At 38.3% G+C, this 22,282-nt stretch overlaps 1 protein-coding gene across 1 annotated transcript in view; it reads left to right on the top strand.

Annotated features, from left to right (window-relative positions):
* DOCK8 (dedicator of cytokinesis 8) overlaps positions 1-22,282 on the top strand; it is a gene marked incomplete at both ends in the record, with an annotated part of 193,459 nt that overhangs the window by 132,056 nt on the left and 39,121 nt on the right. Inside the window, 7 exon segments of the mRNA XM_084238759.1 lie at positions 309-478; positions 3,064-3,159; positions 6,645-6,740; positions 10,787-10,936; positions 12,626-12,739; positions 15,627-15,782; positions 17,663-17,802. Of these exon segments, the coding sequence (XP_084094885.1) occupies positions 309-478; positions 3,064-3,159; positions 6,645-6,740; positions 10,787-10,936; positions 12,626-12,739; positions 15,627-15,782; positions 17,663-17,802 (922 nt within the window).

Raw genomic sequence — 22,282 nt, 5'->3', positions numbered from 1 at the left:
TGCATAAAATGTAGAGCCATATTCCTTACTTTTAAAGCAAAGAGAATAATATTAATAGTTTTTTTGTTTTTTGGTCTATTACTAGAAGTATTTTCAGTTCGCCACAGTTCTCATCACATCCTTTTGCCTTATACCCTACTTATCCCCAAAACATTGCCTTCCAGCCTCCACAAGCATTTGATACGAAGACCCTAATTCCAAGACCTAATCTAGTAGGTTTTCATTTCTACTCTCTACCCATCCCCTTTCAAGTCCAATAATGTACTGATCTCCTTTCTGTTGGCATGTCTGCTCCTGGCGGGGTACAGGCAGCTCCACCGCTATCCCTGAGCCCCGCCACCGTACATTAGGACGCGTGTCTGCTGCCACTGCGAGTTCCAAGCTACTTCAGGCCCGGGTGATAAGCAGCAGTAATCCAGACCTTGCAGGGACTCACTGTGCAGCAGATGAGGAGGTGAAGAACATCATGTCTTCAAAGGTAGGAAAGATGGCAAATCCTGGAAAGTGACACTGGCCTTTTACTAACTTGGAGAAACAACACAAAATCAACCATTGCTGTTGCCTGTTTTTTGGTCCAATGCTTTAAGGCTCAGCTTAAGAGTTATTATTCTTTTCTTCTGCAATGATTAGAGACCATTCTGAAAGTTGCAGGGACAAGAGTAGCAGTGGAGGACCTGCTTGGAACTAATGAACTCTATGACAAGTTTTTAGAGTGTAGCTGTTTAAACTCATGGAACCAATGAATACCCTGAATTTTATTTTCAAGCAGAAAAATATTTAGCTTTAATTTTTTTGATCCCTAGAAAGATTGTTTTTTGTGTTTCATGTCTGGTTTTTAGATTCATTAACACCCGTAGATTGGGTATCCTAAATAATAACCCCAAGGAGCAAAGCCAAATTTTATAAACAAGTAAAAACTGAGATGCTGAGAGTGTTGGTGATTTGCCCTATATTGCTTTTCCTGCCATCAATTCTTTGCTTTTTTTGTGATAAAGTTTATAACAGCTCTAGATTTATAAAAATTTTATGAATATAGAATAGAAAGTTCCTGTATACTTCACATTCCATTTCCCTTTTATTAATATTTTACATTAGAATGAGACTTTTGTCACAATTAATGAACTAATAATGATAGTAGTATTAACCAAAGTTGATATTTATTCTGAGTTTCTCAGTTTTTTCCTACTGTTCATTTTGGTTCTAGAATCCACAATATATTTTGTAATCATGTCTCCTTCAACATCTCTTGGTTGTGAAATTTCTTAAGGCTTTTCTTAATTTTTATAATCTTGACAGTTTTGATGATGACTGGTCAGGTATATTTTGTTGAATGTCTCTCATTTGTTGAATTTTTTTAAATTGTGAAATAATTCACATACCATAAGGTTCACACTTTTAAGTATATAATTCCATGTGGATTTTTTTTTTACAAAGCTACTAATTGTTAGTCTGAATTTTCTTTCCAGTTTCCTGTGGCTTCAGAATGTTTAAGCTTTTAAAGTAAAATCATTTGATTAGGATAAATCAAATCTAGATTTAGACCTAGTTTCTCTTATACAACTCACCCACTTGAGATGGGATGTTGTGAGAAAGGGAATCTGGAGACCAGGCTTGGCTCTGCGCTCTGACACCATCCAGCCTTTGGTCATGGGCAAGTCAGTTCCTGCCCTGGGTCTCACTTTCTTCACCTATACAGAGGTTCTGAACTCCGGCCGAACTTAAGAATCATCTAAAACACAGGGCCCAACCCTAGAGTGTTTGATGATTTATAAGTTACAACACATGAAATTATTGATATTCTATGCTTTTTTTTTTTTTACTTAAAAATCAGCCCAGGCATGTTCAGAAGCTGATTTGTACCAGTTTCTAAGAGCCAATTTTTAAATTTTCAGGAATTTTTGGAACCAGTTGTTACATACAGACATTATTAAAATTTAATTATATGAATTAGCAATTAAATAAAATATATTAAGAACTAAGGTAATTTAAATGCAATGTGGATTGTATCCTGAAACAGAAATAGGACATTGGGGGAAAAAACTAGTGAAAACTGAATGCAGTCTGTGACTTGGTTAATGATAATGTGCGGATCCTAATTTCTTTGTTTTGATAAATGTTAAGATGGTAAGATAAAGGAAACTGAATGAAGGGAATACATGAATTCTCTACCCCTTTTGCAACTTGTCCATAAATTTAGAATTACTCCATTTTTAAAAGATAGTAGTCAAGCCTTATCCTTTCCGAATTATTTTACATTTTTCTCTTATCTTTATTTATGTTTGTTGTATCTGTATAGTGGAAATACAGTATAATCGTTTGCAACTATACACCTCCCAGATCTGTTGAGTGATGTCATGTCAACTTGAAATGGAAGGATTTACAGCTTGGACATTGGCAATTGTTACATATCAGTCCCTTCCCCTGAGAGTCGGCTGTTAACCAGCCACAAGCTCATGTTCAAGGTCCCTTTAAGCAATACCATCTTCTGATATCCCAGGAAAGAAATTGGTCTGCCACTATCATTAGCAATTTTGATCATTATGTTTTCCTTTAATAAAAGTAAAAATACTAAATTTCAATGTGGAGTAATGATTTTAAGAATTTTCTAATTATTTTGTAATTGGGAGAAATTATTGTCCAATTTCCTTTCAAAAGTGTTTTTTGATAAGTTGTTAAATTATGTATTAATGTATTAAATACAGAGTATAGGAGACTGGGTACACTACCACATTAACCCACTAAGAGGCACTGTTCCCACATGTTTTTTTCCTGCTGGCCCAGAAGGGACTACAGTTCAGTTAGTCTGGTTCTTAACTAGCTTTTAACTATAGATTGCTACATACATAACTGTTAATCATAAACAAATTGCAAGTAGATATAACTTTACCTTCTTTGCTTTGTTTCATATTCATTTGTGGCAGTTGTTTTACCTTTGTAACCAGAAAAAAAAATCAATCAAGAAATATATTAAAAAAGAATTCTCAGATTGTAATTTCCAAGGTTGGCTCATCTTTCCAGTGAACACTGTTGGTTGACCGTTGTGTCGTGGTTTGTGTATTTCAGATTGCTGATCGTAACTGCAACCGGATGTCTTACTATAGCTCTGTCAATAACGATGTTCCCAATTCCGCTGCAGTCCCCAGGCCAGTCAGCAAAAAGGTACTGAGCAGTGTGAGGATAATTTGCCTGTGCCCTCTCACTATGATTAAGAATAGACACAAAGGAGGCTCTCCTGCCTTATTCCAATTCTCCTGGCACACCCACACACACGGCTCCCCATTCACAGAGCTGGTACTTATCCCTCATTTTTTCACCACTAACTGCCTGGTAACTTAGTGGTTCACTGACTTTACCATGAATCAGAAGCACCTGGGTGGCCTGTTAAAACTCCTTTCTTAACCCAACCCTAAACCCAGCCCCACTGTCCCCCACCCCAACCCAATGTTTCTGATTCAATAATTCTATAGGGCCCCCCAATTTGCATTATCTAAGTAGTTCCCATCTGATGCTGGTCTAAGAACCACACTTCTAAGAACCACTGGATTAGCTTATTTTTCAATAAAAAGGGTACAGGACACAGTTCACCCTCAACAAAAGCCAGTGGCAATAATTAGTATGGCATATCAGCGCAATAGGAAATGCTTCCTTGTAATTCTTTCTTGTCAGTCTTACCTGTGAGTTCAGAAACTTTACATACAAGCTGCCCAACTGCTTACCAGAAATCGTTACAGTAACACAAGTCTCCAACCACAGTCACAGCCTGTGTGGGCTCAGGGGTGGTGAGAGAAAAGCTGTCCTTCCCAAGTTTTCTCCTCTGCCAGGCACCCAGAAGTCTCACCATTCTAGTAAGTTACTTAAGTTAACATCTTGAGTGTCTTTTAAGAGGTCTATTAAAGTGTAAATATGCTAATTGAAGGATAACACAGGAAACATTTGCAACTGCTAACACCTCAGGGAAATGTTTATTCAACAGGCTGGGGGGAAATGAGGCTCAGCAAGACTCACTTTGGACTGGGTAGGGGAAGGATTAGACATTGGGAGGCCCTAGTGGGACTGGCACTGGAAGACTGAAGTAATTCAGGCACCTAGGAGAGGTACCAGGCATCAGTCGTTTAAGTGAAAGAGGTGGTCAGATAGTGAAATAAATTTGTCACCTGGACTAGTGATTTGCAGTGGCTGGTTGTAAGTACCACTTTTTTTTTTTTCTTAAACAAACATGATGTTATAAAATTTATTGTGAGCATAACCCAAATCTTAACATCAATGTATTAGTGAGTCATTTTTAACTGGTGAAAAGTAAAGTTCTCTTTCTTTGTCTTTTTCAAAATAAAAAAACACTAAAAACAAAGTAGAAATTAGGAAAAAAAGAAAAGCCACAGTTTGCCTACAATCTGACTTCCCTGGCCTGATTTCTCAAGAGCACAGTCATGTTTGCTTTTGAGTTGTTTTGAGTTGACTGGTCATTGAAGTGACCAGCAGAGAATTGTTTCATCTTCAGAGGGAGGTTTAGCCAGTGTGTTTCCTTAATAGCTTGGCAAACAGGGTTTTTAGCTACCTGGCTATTTTCTATAACCTCTGGAGCACAGTGTTCTTGTTAATCATGTTGCCTGGTAAGCAGCATAAATTACTTTAAGAAGCAGCTTATCCTTCTCTAATCTCTTCTTGCCTTGCTGTAATAAGACTCTGGAAGTCAAACTGACCTATTTTTCAGAGGTTACATTTGAAGCTGCTCAGAGTGTGTCTTCCCTATAATGGGAAGATCCTGGTGTAGCCAGGTTACAATATGTCCTACTTGGACCACCTGCTAGATTAACACTCAGCTCATGCCTCTCCCAGAGGGGAGAACTGCACTTAAGATTCACCAGAAGACAAATGTGTTAACATTTTAAGATGATAAAGGTTTGACTTACTGGCCGAATGAAATGCAACAGACTGAGAAGCTGAAACACTTAAGCATTCTCCATTCACTACCTTAAACAGACTGGGAATACAAATAGTTAAAATACCCAGACATCTGCATGCAGATTTTCTGTTTGTCTCCTTTCAGGTTAGCTGAATAACTCTCACATTTTAATATACATAAGACTCAGTAAATTAGGTTGCGTGCATACTGTATATTATTGATAATTAAAGCTTTGCAAGGGCAATCTTTGCTATAATCAATTTTTGATTTGGGTGTTGACTTTAAAAGTTAGTGGGATATTATCTTAGGGTGTTTCAAGTAGTGTTTGCTTTCTTATCCACTAAACAATAAACAGTGAGTTCATTCATCTGTATTTATTCTGATTTTGTGGTTGTGAAATGAGTGAAATCCACACACAAAAAAAGTCCCAAGACATCATTTTGTGGTTAGCTTAGATGACAAGCCATCTCGGGTTGCCCAAGATCGAAGGGGTCTCTGGGATGCAAGGTTTATCATTTTAAGACATTCTCAGGCAAACTGGAATGTTTTGGTTTCCTGCCTATATTTAGTCTTAATTTTTTCCTCTTTAAAACTGTTGTTTTAAGGAACAATTAACAAGTAACCAGATAAAGTAGGGAATGGGAAAGCTGCACATTTACTATCAAATAGTCAGATGACTTGAAGAGAAGTATAGACATAAAACAGAGCTGAGGAACTTTTGAGCATCTGACCCTACTAGGAATTTAGAATTTGTATGAGTTCAGGCTGTTTCCCACTCTTCTTTTTTTTTTTTTATAGAGGCATGTTTTTATTTATTTATTTGTTTGTTTGTTTTGTTTATACATGCACTGGGCACAGTCAGAAGCGCGGGAGGGTGAGAGAACCCACCAGAGCCAGAGTGGGGAGCAGAGCAGGCAGAAGGACCGAAGTACACTGCTGAGGGGAGCAGCGGGCGGCAGGAGAGGTCTGCACGCCATGTGGGACCCTCCTCCGGTGGCCAGGGAGCAGCCGAGGATCGAACCACCGCTGCGCCACCGGGGAGGCCCTCCCACTCTTCTTTTTAATGCAGAAGATCTACTCATAAACCCATCTCATCACGCTTCCCATGAAGCTATAGTGGGATTATAAAAACAATTGTCCGGTCTAAAAGGGAGTTTAGATATCATCTAGATAGTGCTTCTCTAAATGAGGGCCCCAGACCAGCAGCATCAGCATCACCCAGGAACTTGTGAGAAATGAAATTTCTCAGGCCCTGCCCCAGACCTATACAGTATCTGAAACTTGGGTGGGGCACAGCGATTTTGTCTTAACAAGCCCTTCAGGGCATTCTGATGCACATCAAATTTGAGTACTGCTGCCAACCAACTGAGTTTCTGAATGAGAAAACTGAGGGAAAGAGAGAGGAGTGACTTGCACATGGTCACCCAGTGGATTTACAGCATAATCTAGAAGAAAGTCACAGAAGTCTCAGTTCGGACTGCTCACCCGAAATTCACCTTCACACACCTGTGCTGAGGCCATTTCTTCAAACCTAGCTTTGCTGCAAGGTACCACCACCAACTTCCCTAAATGTCCAGTCTCAGGTTACTTCAGTATTGACTTTGCTAACCACCTGTGGTCTCAGATATCTAGCCTCCATACCTCAGTCACTAACAAGCTATTACAATTGATAAAAAAGAAAAGAGTTGTTGGTGAATAAAGCACTTGTCATCAGTGACTGGTTTTTGTGGTTCTTGTCTAGCATTTCCATGAAGAACTTGCCCTGCAGATGGTGGTCAGCACTGGAATGGTGAGAGAAACGGTCTTCAAGTATGCCTGGTTCTTCTTTGAGCTTCTGGTGAGATCCGTACAAATTTCTATTTAAGCTCAGAAGGTATGAGAAGCATATTGCAGAGAAACAGTGATGTTTCCCATATCAGGAAATTATTACTGGAAGTTAAAGGATTTTATCATTAAAGCCGCTAAGAATAAGCATTTTGTCAATGACGGTAGAGGTGCTTTTTGCTAAATGAAAGAGGTATTAAACAATCTCCAACTATGTGAGGATAAGAAGTACACTGAAATTTCGTGGTAGAGTTAGCTTATATTTACTGGCTTTATTTTTATCTTTTTCTTTATCTTCCCATTGTTTAACTAAGTATTCTGTTTCAAAGACAGAGCGAGGATGGGTGGGTGGGGAGGGATTGGGGTCAAAATAAAGGGGTTGCAATTGCTTGGGGAATATAAAAATAAAAAAATTAAAAATAAATAAATAAATAAATAAATAAATAAAAAGACAAAAAAAAAAAAAAAAAAAGACAGAGCGAGGGTAATAGACTTCTACCTGAGCTCTAGTTCATCTATGTAAGTTCAAGTCTAATAAAAACAGAACAATATTGAATAATAGGACATAGGAAAAAAGGGGGTCAAAGGAAACAAAAATAAAACATCCCTTGGGAAGGAAATGATGTGACATGCAACACGGTTGAGAGAAAGTTAGGTCCATGCCACAGAAGCAGGTCCAGGGGCTCAGATCCTTAGATTTTCACCAAGTTCCAGCCCCTTTCTAGTTTGAGAAAGGATTAGTTGCAACAGAATCAACTGGGGATGCTAATGAAAATTAAACAATTTCTCAGACCCTTCCTAGAACTTCTGAATGCAAAAATGGGGTGCAAGCCAGAGTGTGCACCTGTCTTCCCAGGTGGCTTCTAAGCACGCCGAAGATCCACAGGTCTGTACCACCTCTGCTCTGTGAAGCATAAACAGAGATAGGGGTCTTTCAGAATTTGTACCAATGCAGCACCAGGATTTTGCTTTCTGAACACCAAGCTGATTAAGATTGGAGACTAATGTTCACATTATTCTTAGGGCATTAGGGCATTAGCTGTGTCCAGAAAATGGACTATCCGTACAACTCCTTTTTGAGGCATGAAAAGAATCAAAACCAAGACTTCATGCCCTGTAAATACTGTTCTACTTAATATCCCACCTACCATCAATCGCACCATAAATAAGGTTCACCAGGCTCATAATCCATCTATAGATAATTCATAAAATTGATCCTAAACTGAGTTCATCTATCAGGTTGCAAATAAAAATTCGGGTAAGATGCAAAAGCTAAATTTGATATTGTAGAATCTCATAGAACAAAGTCCCAAAGGAAAGTACTGCTCCCGTTCAAAGATGTTTTGTGTCATTTGCTCACACATACATCTGTGTGCATACATACTACGCCTTAGTCACACATACACCTGTTGCATGTCACATTATTTCCTCCCCATAGCCATTCTTAGATCTTATTTAATAAATGCTGTAGTTGTTGGACTGGAAAACCAAACCGCTGGATGGTGGTTTTCGAATACTGAAACATGAGGGTTTGGAAGCCCTTTAATACTTCCTTGTAGACTCAGTTAAACCCTGTGAGATCACTAGTCTGAGGAATTATCCCCATTGGGCACACAAGAAGCCAAGGCTTTGTTCAACCCTCCCAGCTAAAGAGGAGGAGAGCCCCAATTCTAAAATGTGTAAGTAAGCCCAGGCTTTTCTGCACTTTGCCTCTCCTTAGAAACTCAAATTTATAAACATTTTCATAAAACATATTGACAACATGCAAAAATCTTATTTTCAATTGTAGTGCAGTGCTGCAGCCCAAGGATAGGAAGGCCTAAGAGGTGTGTTCCATGGAGATCAGGTTAAAAGTTAGACAGAGAAAGGCAAGTAAGGGATCCAGGGATTGTGGTGGAGGCAAATGGAAAACAGTAGCCTGGCCAGAACTTTGCGAGAAAACTGATCTCCGACTCAGTCTCCATGCATTGTTTGTGCATTTGCCTTATGGATGCCCAGGAAGTTATTTAAAAACCAAAATGTTTTTTTCCCAAGCAGCTTAAAGAGAAAGACATGACAGCCTCTGTGGGCTTAGCCAACAATGCAGGCGGTTTAATACCCTTCAGTTGTGTTAAAACCCAAGTGCTAATGAACAACCACTTTGGCATCAGAGCTGTTGAGCACAATCCTTGGGCAAATTTCACACTTCCTAATGAATAAATCCCTGTGCTTCTAGAAACTGCCGAGCCATACTCTGGCGACTTAGAGGTAAATGGCTGACCTAGTTTAATTACTAAGGACACAAAGTTTTGCATCAAGAGGTTCTTTAGAGTTATCCCTGCTTCAAATGAGCTACAAAAGCCAATATGGGGGGAAATATTTTCCTGCTTTACCCCGCCCTATGAATAATGGGATAAGCATCCACTGATATTTCTATTGGATGTTCCACCCTGGAGATCTGAAGGACACAGTAGCTGGCAAGTTGCTGAGAGCTGAAAAGAGGCACTTGAAAGTGCAGTATTGTGAGAATTATTTATTTGGTTGTAGCATGGCCAAACTCAGCAGGCAGGAGCTGAATACAACAGTGCGTTCTAAAAGTCTGGTACTGAGTTAGGTGAGCCAGCAGAGAATCAGGATTGGTGTGGCCCAAAACAAAGAAACCTTGTCTTCATGGGTTCTTTGTTAGGAATGTCATGACAGACACTTTTGTCAGAAAACATGGGGTCCAGTTCCTACTCCTCATTCAGATTCTTCCACCAAGTGTGTGAGACTCTGAGGGGTAGGACCGGTCCCTGTGTCTTGAACTCACTGAAGAGAACCCATGGTCCAGACACTAGGCTTCAGGATTTTATATTCTTAGGTCTTCCCCAAGCTGGCCCTGGCATTATCCTAAAACTCATGAAACATAACACCTATGTTTCTGTTTTTCTCTTCTTATTTTACATTCTTGTTGTTTTTTTATCTTTGTCTCAGCAAAATGAAAATTGCCAGGTCTGCTTTTTTAGAAACAAATCTGCTGTTCATATATAAAAGTTCTCCCATATTAGCTCTTGTGGCTAGAGGTCATTTTCCCCGTACAGTTTTCTTTGTTCCCTCTCCTAACCCTAACCTAGGGGGTCAGCTTCAAGCAAATGTAGGCAGTTTAATTCCCAGGGCTATTTCTATTTACATTGACTCTGACCAACCAGGATACAATCATGAAAATGACCACAGAGGGTAGGAATCCACCACAAGGACCCCCAGCCTTTCCCTTCATACTGTCTTTATTATCTCTAAGCATCTTCTAATAGGATGAAATGTAAGCCTCAGACTGTATCAAAAGGGGGTTGTATTGACCCAAGAATCTCCTGGCCCCAGGAATAAGTCCAAAAAATAAGCACTATCTTGATTTGAAATTGCAGCAGGCATTGAGCCAGTGTTCTACCACCAGTTGACAAAATTTTTATTCAATTACGTGTGTATGTAAATATAAATACATATAAGTTGATTGGTCAAAATGCAGAACATAATTTCTCTTGGAGGCAATGTTCCAAATAATTTCCAGCTAATATACTGCAGAATTGTTTCTAGAAAAACTGTGCTCCCCTTTCAACTGGATATCCAAGATAAGAGGAACACGTTTTCACTCTTCTCCTTACTATAGTTTCAGGACAGAGATGACTTCAATTCACATGAGAAATAATATCATAACAGCTTCTTTTAATGTAATGTGTTGTGTGTCGTGACAATGACGCCTATGTGGCTCTGGGAGCCCAGCCCAGGTCTGCCTTCCCGCATGGAGGCAGTTGAGGGAATGGGAGTCTTATGACACTGTAGCTAAAGAATTCAGCTCCCTGGCTTTGTCCACAACAAGAAGGGAGTCCCCTGACTTGGGGTCATGAAGAGGACACCCTTCCCACCTCCTGCCACCATGGTAACCGCATTTTTTAGTGCAGAGCCTGCTCAAGCTACCACCCGCACAGATAAAGTGTTAGTGAGTCCATTGTGAATGAGCTTTTCTTCCAGTCTTTTCCTTTTTTCCACAGTGTACAAGCAGGTCACCAATTTTTCGTGTTGACATTTCCTTCATCCCCTCTGTAGGTGAAAAGCATGGCCCAGTATGTACATAACATGGATAAACAGGACCATTCTCGGAAGACACGTTTTTCCGACCGTTTCCAAGATGACATAAGGACTATTGTTAATGTGGTCACCTCGGAGATTGCAGCCCTTTTAATAAAACCTCAGAAGGTAACTGTGTCATTTTACTCTACTTTCTAAATATCTTGCCTTGAACATATGTTATTTTCATAATCCAAGAAAAATAAGCATCCTCTTAATACAGTAATTAAAATATAACTAGTTGACTAAAAACAGACTAAAAACACGACTAAAAACAGAATGTTATGTTGGATTGGACCCTAGTATGGTGTCACAGGATTGCTATAAAGAAATTACAATGGTTGAAATTGTGGTATCCTTGTAGATATAGGAGAGATCATTCTTCTTCCTAGGAAATACACCCTGAAGTATTATGGGGTAAACAGGCATGATATTAGCAACCAAATCTCAAATGGTTCCAAAAATTTTTGTGTGTGTATGTAGAGACAATGATAAAGCAAATACAGCAAAATGTCAAGTATTGGCGAATTCCAATTAAAGAGCATACAAGAGATCTTTGTACTATTTTTGTACCTTTTCAGTACATTTGAAATTATTTCAAAATAGAAAGTTTAAGAATAAATGAAATAAAACAAAAATTTGAGGCAGCAGTCATCATAATCAATGCTTTTATGATTGTGAAGAGTTTGTACAGTTCCAAGTACGCCAGAGAAGATTTTCATTTGGTTATTTCTCATGGCAACCTTTGTGAGAGCCGACAATGGTAACTCCATTTTGGCACACATGAAAAATGAGGTACAGTGAGGTTGATAAACTTTCCAAAAGTTACACAGCTAGAAGCAAAGCCAAGTCTGAAGATCCCAAGTCTAGAATAGTCAGTTAAATAAGCTGGCCAGGAGTGGCCCAGGGAGAAGATGCTGAGAACTTGAGGGCTTGCCAATCAGAGACACTGTGGAAACTTCTTTAACAGGTTTCCATCCATCCCAGTGGCTAGCAGTGTGGCCTGAATTTGAAGGTTGAACGTTGTAACAGAAAAATATTTTCAAGTCATATTTTCTTAGTGTCAGAGAAAAGTCTGAGGATAAAGGACATAAACATGAAAAAAATGAATCCCTTACTGCTCTGAAGTGTTGTAAAATCCCTCATAAATATGAGCACTGGGAGGTAATAAAAACAAAACCCTGGTCTCATTTCATGCAAGAGTCCCCTCTACCATGTACGACTGTGACCTCTCCTAGGCTAGGATTGCTGCTGTCTAATTGGAAAAACAAATTCCTTAGGTAAAACTGATTTTTTTATCCTTTAAATTTCCTTAACAGTCTTTATTATCTATCTTATTGACTATAATGATATATTTCAAGTTAATTTACTCAAAACTGTAGCTACCAGAATAGACTAAATTATGGTTAAATCATATGAAAAAATATGAGGCAGCCACTAAAAATTAGTTTCTAAAACATGTTAAAAATGTAGAGAAATATCCCTATATAATGTTGAATGAAAAAATTCAGAACCCAACTTTGCACATAGAAAATAAGCTCAAGTATATATATATATATGAATTTAAAGAAAAAAGATTGGAAGGAATGTAAATAAATATTAATCACAGATGAAGAATTATCTGACTCAATGCAACACACATCAATGAAGGACTAAGTTATATTTGCTGTGATTTTACAGACTTCCCAGTGTTTCCCTGAGGAAAGTGGATGAAAAAAAAAATAGTCCCTGCCTCTCTCAATTTACCCATCAGGGTCCTGAGATTTCATGACATGGGTTCACCACAGAATGACTTGGGTGTTTGTGTCTGTGTTTAAGGAAAATGAACAGGCAGAGAAGATGAACATCAGTCTGGCTTTCTTTTTGTATGACCTTCTCTCACTCATGGATCGTGGCTTTGTGTTTGACCTCATCAAACATTATTGCAGCCAGGTGAGTGTTCCCTCCAATGTAGCCATGTGGCTCCTGGTTCCTTCTTGTCCAGTCTGATGTCTGTGCCATGGTGTGCTGCCTTATTCATTGCCAAATTAGGAAGCTTGACTCTGGGTTTTGCAGTGCATTCCTCATGTTGTTTGTGCAATGGCTATCCCTTAGACACACCGATATGCGTGGATTCCTGGAGCATTTACCAACCCAGAACATAGGGGCCAACAAGTTAAGCTATGGGAGCTGAAATTTGATGATAGTGATATATTCTGCTTTGACATTTAATTTGACATTTAACAGAGATTTCATGCCTATAGCATTTAGTCTTTGACGGGTCTAGACTTCTAAGTATGGGGTATCTTTTCACAGGAGAAGGAATTTGGTAACATATCAAAGTTAATTAGAATCCAGGGTGGGAGATTATGATTAAACTGATTTAGCGGAATTCTTACAGTTGAGGATATGCCCAAGGCTGGGTCTACTTGAAAAAGCTTAGAGGAGCCTGACTAGAGTTTGTCCCAGGATAGAATATTTGTCACAGCTCACGTGGGCAGTTTCCATTACCAACGGCAAATGGAGCAGTCAAGATTACATTTCTACCTGCCCTGCAAATCTACACTTTAATTTATTCTTTTGCTTTTCTTTCTTTTCTCTTTTTAGTCCTTTCCTTTTCTTATAAGTTAGAATGTACTTCTAATTTACTGTCTCTTTGTCCCTGCTTCCCGTCTTAGCTCCCAGGGAGTTTTAAACTAGGATTCTGGAGACCTGTGTTCTAATTCTGATGATGCCATTGAACACCTCTGAGATTCAATATCTGGAGAAGAAACTTCCTCACCTCATCTTCCTAACCTTCTAAAATAAAAACTGGCTTAGATTTATCCAGGTTTTATTGCCATTTTCTATGCTCTATATCTGCCAGTGACATCCTTGGATATTGCTTAGCACATTTAATAGCACTCACACCTAAAATGATCTATCAGTGGTGATTTAATCCTTTGTTCCCAGCTATCTTGATATAGAATGAACATCAAACCCAAGTCATGTTCTGTTCACTTGAAGTCCTCAGATTTTATCATTTTTCATAACCTGATTCAAACATCCTGTCACGTTTTCTGTCATTGATGGACTTTTGACAACAGGTATAATTTAATATTTTATTAACAGTCATGAACAATAGACAAATCTACTTTTCAAGTGTTCTTGTTGCTTTCTTTTTTTAAGATTTATTTATTTATACATAAAAGAACTGGGCTATAGGTCAGAGGGGCAGCAGGGTAAGAGGATTCATCAGAGACAGAGGGGGGAACAGAACAGCCAGAATGAATGAAATACACTGCTGAAGGGAGCAGTAGGCGAGACAGGAGAGGTCTGCTGTGCCATGTGGGTAGGCCCCTGGCCATCTGGGATCAAACTCGTGCTGCAGAGGCTGAGGATAGCTTCATAGTGCTGTGTTTAACCCCTTGTGCCACTAGGGAAGCCCTCTTGTTGCTTTCAATGTGCCACTGAGTTCACACCCATCCCTTGGGTAAGGCCACTAAAGCTACAACCATGGGTCTTGACCTTTGGGAAGAATGTTTCAGGAACTCTAGCCTACTTCACTTTTCTAAACATCACTAAAATTATTTTTGAAATTTCTGTCTCTGATGAAATCTCAAGGGATGTATGAAAGGTACCTGTAGTGTGGCCTTCTTTCAAGTGCACATATCTTGAGCTTTCAAGTTATAATAGCTAACTTGACCCAACAACCCTTTCTGTGAGTGGCCAAAAGGTGGTGGGTATATGACCAAATTCTAATCAGTTCAAATTGCTTGTCGCCACATTGGTGCTGAGTCAGCCAGCAATGCACATTGACAATAGTGGGGTTCTGGTAACTGTTCTTAAACACAAGTCATGTTTTATTTTTTACATAATACTTAATAGTATTCATTTATTTTATGTAAATGTGTAGCAATGGATTGATTTTATAGACAAAAATGCTTCATTACACATGACATCTCCTAAAATGGCTAAAAATATGTGCTCATTAAATTATACAGTTTTGAAAAATGCATGAAGAGGGGTCTTGTCCTTTTACAAGGTGACATGTTTGGTTTCCCATCTTGGGCAGGAGGTGTTGATATGTTGAAAAGCTTAAGGTCCACCAAGTTCATCTTTTCCCTAATTTGCAATAAGAGAAACTGCCACCATGTCTCAGTCCAGAGAATCTGAGTTCTTCAATTGTCAGCTTCTGTGAGGGAATTAGAAATCACTTCCAGATTGTCATCTTTGTCAGCTTTCGTTGAGTACATGGTTTGTTTGTTTAAGGGTAGATTTTTTTTCCTGAAAACTCTTCCAACCTTTGTTTCTTTCTGCATTCTTCCACCTCTCACACTACATACGTTCCTATGAAATTTGATGCCTTTTTCTAGGAGGCTGGTTTGAGGACTTCCCAATGGGATCTTTAATTAGAATCTACAAAAGAACACTATGGCATTAAAGTCATCCAGTCATAGTCCATTAGTTCTGTGTGGTCCCTTGTGGGGTCAGTTCCTTTCATTTAGCTTCTCCGACACAGTGGGGTTTTGCAAAATTAATTATATTATATTACATGAAAGATATACTTCCAGATTATTTTCAACACAGACTTGCTATGGTGTTATAGATTTGACAAGGGTAGGGGTCAGAGCAAGGATCCTCATTTTGGATAGCAGTTAGACTAGAATCATGAAGGGGTAGTAATGGATGATAATTATTGGGTCGCCCTATAGTATAGAGCTTGCCATCTGTTGTGCCATTAATTTTTATTAAATTGATTGTTTTAAACTTGGTAGAAAGGATAGTTTTGTATCATTCAAACTCAGCTTCATTCATTTTATAATAAATGCATCTTTTCTGTTTTCATTTTTCTTCCCAGCTGTCAGCCAAGCTTAACAACCTTCCAACGCTCATTTCCATGAGGCTAGAGTTCCTGAGAATTCTCTGCAGTCATGAGCATTACCTCAATCTGAACCTCTTCTTTATGAACGCTGATACTGCTCCAGTATCTCCCTGTCCCTCCATATCTTCTCAGGTAATCAGCTATTGAAAAATGTAATTAGCTTAGCTTAGTCATTTATTTCTATTGAGGTTGGACTTAGTAGTTAAAAAGAAAAACATGTCATTCACACCAGATCAATTGATCCAACTATACACAGAATGCCACCCAAAATTGTACTTTCTAACTCAGCATTTATAAATTAAGTGGTTACTTCTTGAGCTCAAGGGTCCCTGCTGAGGCCAAGGAGAGCAAAGGAGCCTAAATATTATGACAATTTAGGAACTTGTAGAAAAGTCACTTACCTTCTTCGTCTGACATTAATCATCTTTCCACTTTAGCGTAATATCCTTTGCCTTTCCTAAAACTAAGCACCACTAACAATATATGTAATTTCAGTTTCTTTTGTATTGATTCCAAAGTGATCTAATAGTGGTTTTTAACAGGGATATTTTAATCTTTTAACTATCCTAGAACGTTTTACTGATACTGTGTTATAGAATGGAATTCAGCACCAGATGCATCTTGAATTATATTCCAGATAACTTAGTTCTTCACGCGCAAAAAAAAAAAAAAAAAAAAAACTCATCATAAACTAGGCAAATGGCCTGTTTTATAGAGAGTGTTTTACTGACAAATTTTTTTTGACCAACCAAGAAAAGTAACATTTGTCTTAGTATTGAGACAGAGAGCTTTGACCCACTTGGGCAATCTTTTTTTGTAGAACAGTGTTTCACAAGTTACATTCAGTAGGGGCCAATTTTCACAGGAGAAGAAATATTATCCAAAGTAAAGTAAGCTTTGGAAGCCCTGTGTTAAAATGTTTCTTTGCACTGGGACACCCTGTGGTCCCTAATTTGTTCATGTAAATTGTAAATGCCAAAGGTGCGAAGAAAGAAAAAGAAGGAAGTATGTCATAAACAATATTTCCAAAGTGATTTGACTATGGAGACCTTTTTATTCCCCCCCACCCCGGCACTTCATCAGTTTCTCAAGGGGCTAGGGCCCCCTAGAAAAACTTTAAAGAAATGCTGTTTTCTACTTATAGGGAACAAATCCCTAGCTCAGAACAACAGGCAAGATTTCTCAATACTAAGTTCTATTTCTATTGCATATTACTTGATACTAATACAAAGGTGAAGGTCTGTGTTAATAATTAAAAACAAATCTTAGCCATTCATGCAAGATGACACAATCCACCTGATTGTCATAATGTGCATGGAGAAAGATGTGACTTAGAAGCAGCAGTTCCAAATGTGCTAACTCTTCCATAGGTCCCCTCCCATGTTCCCTTCTGCAAACTCCAGAACAGAGCCCAGCCTTACCAGACCAAAAAGCATTTCCACACACTGTTAGATTCTCTTATTGAAATAGAAAGTGTGCCCCCCAGAGAAGAACACCGAATTCTCTAGGAATGGTAAAACTGATACTTCCCTGCCTGACACAACTTCTATCAATAGTTCCTGGCCAGCACAATTCAGATAATGTGCATCAGCCATGCTCATAAATGCAGCTGAGTAAACAAGGGTCCAAATACAGGGCCCTGTTCTACAAGAATTATCTGCTCAGAGCTACAGGAGTAGATGTAGTTTGAATTTCCCTAGCCAAATGTTGTCCTGATATTTTATATTCAACTTCTGATTTGGGGTAGGAAAGGGATTGTTACTCACTTTTTGGCAAAAACTGAACCATTTGTCTCATCTTTCACAATTGACAGTCCTCCAGCTGCGGGGCTAGGAAAGCAAAGTGATCACTCTCTGACCTGGTTTCATTATCTATCATGTGGGGCTGCTAATGGCACCTACCCACTAGGTAGTGCCGACAAAGTCTGACTGTAGCCTGTCCTTAATATACTCACCATTGCGATTTTAGTTTTAGCTCTTGTTGCTCATAAAACTGCCCTTTGCATTGTGTAGAACTCCAGTTCCTGCTCCAGTTTCCAGGACCAAAAGATTGCCAACATGTTTGATCTGACTTCTGATTACCGCCAGCAGCACTTTCTCACTGGACTTCTCTTTACTGAACTATCTGCTGCCCTGGATTCTGAAGGGGAAGGGTATGTTTCTAACATTTAAAATGGAATACAAAATGAAAAAAAAAATGTTCTTTACTACAGTTAGCACTCCAAATTCTCATGCTTGATAAAATATACTACTTACCAGTTCCTACAAGTAGAAGCACCAGTGTTTTGAGAAAATGGAGCTGATAGGAATGTGGGAAGGCACAGGGGAGTGAGATAAACCAGACAATGGCTTTTTTCAGTCACTTATTCATTGAGAAGAATTTACCGATTCTATTGCAGCAGGTTTCCCAGGGATACTTTGATTTGTGAACTCCGGAACAAAGCTGTATTAAACAGAAGCCCCTGAGTGGTGTGTGTGCACACAGAAGCAGCAGTAAGATGTTACTTGACTCAAGACTGACAATAGAAAAACCACTGATGGGAGAGTAATTGCTTAGTGTACAGTTAGATTTTTTGCAGAGAGACTTTCCCGGGCTAAGAGAGATGCCACCAGTCTCTTATAAATTCCTCCACTTTCTATAAACCCTGTCACCCAGACCATGTGACAGTGTCTGTCCTTGAAGGCAATAGACAAGGAGGGTGGCAGCCTACTCTCTTTGTCCTTCTTTCCATATGCTGCAATTATTAACAGGATCATAATGCCACTGCCTACCTGATTGGAAGAAAGGAGCCAATGCCATTCCAAATATCCATTCCACTCAACAGTCACTGAGAGTCTGCAAGGGGGGCAGACATTACTGAGTGTTAAAGGATGTCAGAAATACATTGTTACACAAAATGAAGTTTTCTGCCTCCATAGACCTTACATACAGGTTCTCAGCTCCAAAGACCGTAAAAAATAGACAACAGGCCTCCCTGGTACATGGGAGAATAAGTCTCGGCACTATCATGCTTTCCCTGCTGCGGACTGAGTGTCATCCCTGGCCAAGGAGCTAACCCACACATGGTGCAGCAGACCTCTCCTGCCTCACCAGCTTTTCCCTTTAGCGGTGTATTTCAGTAAATCCACCTGTTCTGCTCCCCACTCTGTCTCTGGTGAATCCTCTCACCCTCTGTACCTCTGGCCTACACCCCAGTTCTTCTATGCACAAATAAATAAATCTTTAGAAAAGAGACAATTTAGGTTCAACTGTTTTGGTGTTCAGATTAGGATCACAGAATTGAAGGAACTTGCCGCAAGTTACATAGCAGAACTAGATTCAGAGCCCTGGGTCCCTGACCTATGCCATACTGTCTCCCTGCCTAGGAACCTGTTCCTACAGCTTCTGCAGTCTCTTTCCCCCCACCAAAGATGTTTCTAGAATAAAGTATGCTGATTAGTGGCAACATTGCTATATGTCACAAATTTTTGTATAACTAGAAGTTCTCAAATTCCCTCAAAGTGCCTATTGAAGGATACACAATGTCCCTGTGTGAAACAATTACAGGAATATATTTGAGTTTATGTAATTGTAATAACGAGTATATTCTAAGTGCTTTGCCCATTCTGATATTGCCTAACCCTATGTTTGTGTCTGTCTCCTAGTGGGTCAGAGTGGGAAATCTCTTGTTCTTACCTCTAAATTCCAAAAACTCATATCCTGAACATATTCTAATTATTCAAGGCTTTAGTTTGATCCTCTTCTTTCAATTCCAACTGAATTCCTTTCAATTTTCTCAACAGAACTTTCTACCCAATAGCTAACATGAATCTCCATAGCAACACAAAGTGCCCTGACCCATATGCTGATAAGGAGGTTTGAGCACAAAGAAAATTGCATTTATACACACACATACATATACACACACACACACATTCTTTTCCCTAATTGTCCTTTAATAGCACTGCTTTATGTAATTCCTGGAAATACGATTTAGTATTTACATTAGTAGTAGTTTTTATTTCCCATTTCCTATCAACAGGGATATTTAGGGGAAAAGCCCTGACATCTCCTTGTAAAATTGTTGCTGTTATTTCACTAGCAGCAGAGTAGAGTATGTTCAGAGGTCATTCTTCAAACATACACACACACACACACACACACACACAGAGTATCTTTTCTAGCCTCCCAAGTGTAACTAATTAAAACTGTCACTCTTTTGGTAATATGATAAACCCTGGTTGCCAAATTGTCACATACTCTCCTGGAAAGTTATTAAAAGTACTGTCACAGACTTTGCCACGTGAGCTAAAGCCCCAGAAAAATCTTGTCTTTAAAATATTTCCTCTTGGCCAGTACTTCCTTTTGCTGTCCACTCAGTAAACTCACCAACACCTGCCCATCTGTGGTACAAGGGCCAGTGAGATACATCTCAATTCCTGGAAGGAGCCTAAAAAGATCCCCAACTTGGTTTCCAACAGGTCTCCCTGGAACCACCCTTACTTGGGAATCCCCACTAATGTCCAAGTATCATTATATTCACAGTGTTTCTCAGTCATAAGGATACTATCTAGCATCTTTATGTTAAGCTACCAAATGTCTAAAGATGAATTATTTCAAATTTTTCACACACTCTTCCAAAAATTTGAAGAGTGGAGAGAGCACTTTGCAGCTCATTTATAGAGGCCAGGGTTATCCTGATGCCAAAAGCAAACACAGGCTTCACAAGAAAATTACAGACCAAGATGAACTGAGATGTAAATATCCTTAACGAAATACTGACAAACTGAATCCAACAACATATATAATGAAATATACACTATGGTCAAGTCGGATTTTTCCCAGAAATACAAGAAATGGTTTAACATCTGAAAATTAGTTGATTATATATAATATACCATCTGAATAGAATAAAGAATAAATATTTCAATAGATGAAGAAAAGCATTTGACAAAATCTATCCTCCTCCTGATAAAAAACAGTTCACAAACCTTATAGGAATAAAAGAGCATTTCCTCAACCTGATAAAGTACACATATGAAAAACCCAGAGCTAACTTCATACTGACTAGTGAAAGACTGAACACAATTCTTCTAAGAGTAGGAACAAGAATGTCCACTCATCATATTTTTTTCAACACTGTACTTTACCTGAGGCAATTAAACGAGAAAAAAAGATAAAAGATACCCATACAGGGAAGGAAGAGGTTATCTCTATTCCCAAATGTTATGACTTGTAGAACATTCTAAAGAACTCACTAAAGAACTAATAAAAGTAATAAACAGTTCAGCAAGTTTGCAAGATCAATATGTAATGAATATTTTATACAAGTGTGTATTGTATTGAGGAACAATATATATTGTATTTGAGGTACAATACACAAATCAGTTGTATTTCTATAATTTTATGATGAACGATCAAATGAAATAAAGAAAATTCCATTTAAAATAGTGTCCAAAAGAATAAAATTCTTAATAAATTTAACAAAAGAAGTATAAAACTTGTAAATTGAAAACTACAAAACACTTTGGAAAAAAATAAAGACCTATGTAAATGGAAAGATATGACATGTTAATCTCAGAATATTTACTATTGTTAAGATTCAGTAATCCCCAAATTTATGTAAAAACTCTGTGTAATTCCTCTCAAAATTCCAACTGGTTTCTTTTATAGAAATTGTCAAAACCATCCTAAAATTCATGCAGAAAATCAAGGAGCATAATATAGCCAAAAAAATAAAACCTTAAAAAAGAAAAACAAAATTGGAGAATTCATATTTCCTGATTTAAAACTTACAACAAAGAAAAAGTTTTCAAGGCTATGTGATTGGGAGGTAAAGATGGACATGTAGATCAATGCAATTGAATTAAGAGTTCAGAAATAAGTCCCCATTTGTAGTCAACTGATTTTGACACAGGTACCAAAATAGTTCACTGGGAAAAAAATGGTATATTTAACAAATGGTGTTGGGACTACTAGATACCCACATTCAAAAGACTGAAGGTGATCTAACATCTTGCCATATGTAAAAGATAAATCTGGATGAAGGACACTCTGTAAGAGCTAAAAGTATAGAAATTTTAAATGAAATCATAGGGATGATCTTCTGAAATTGGATTAGGCGGTTTCTTACCTCTGACACCAAACAGTATGAAACACAAAAGAAAAATATAGATATTAGACTTCATTAAAATTAAAACTCCTGTAATTTATAGGATATCATCAAGAAGTGAAAAGAATGCAAAGAAAGCGAGAAATTACTGGTGTATCCTAGACCTAATAAGGGATTTATATCTAGAATATATTTTTAAAAACCTGCAATTTAGTAATAAAAGAACAAACAATCCAGCTTTTAAAGGGCAAAAAAATCAGAATAGACATTTCTTCAAAAAAGATATGACCAATAAGTACATGAAAAAGATGTTCAACATCATTAGACATCAGGGAAATACATATCAAGACCAGTGAAATTCCCCTTCTAGCTTAGTTCCTTCAAGCTTCTATAACAAAAGTCCCATAGACTGGGTGGCTTAAAAACAACAGAAATTTATTTCTTGCAGTTCTGGAGGCTGAGAAGTTCAAAATCAAGGCCTTAGCAGATTCAGTATCTGGTCAGAACCCATTTCCTAGCTTATAGGTGGCCATCTTCTTGC

Source organism: Talpa europaea (genome assembly GCF_964194135.1).
Source record: "Talpa europaea genome assembly, chromosome: 7".
NCBI classification, from domain to species: Eukaryota; Metazoa; Chordata; class Mammalia; order Eulipotyphla; family Talpidae; genus Talpa; species Talpa europaea.
This window is presented reverse-complemented; position numbering and strand designations above follow the sequence as displayed.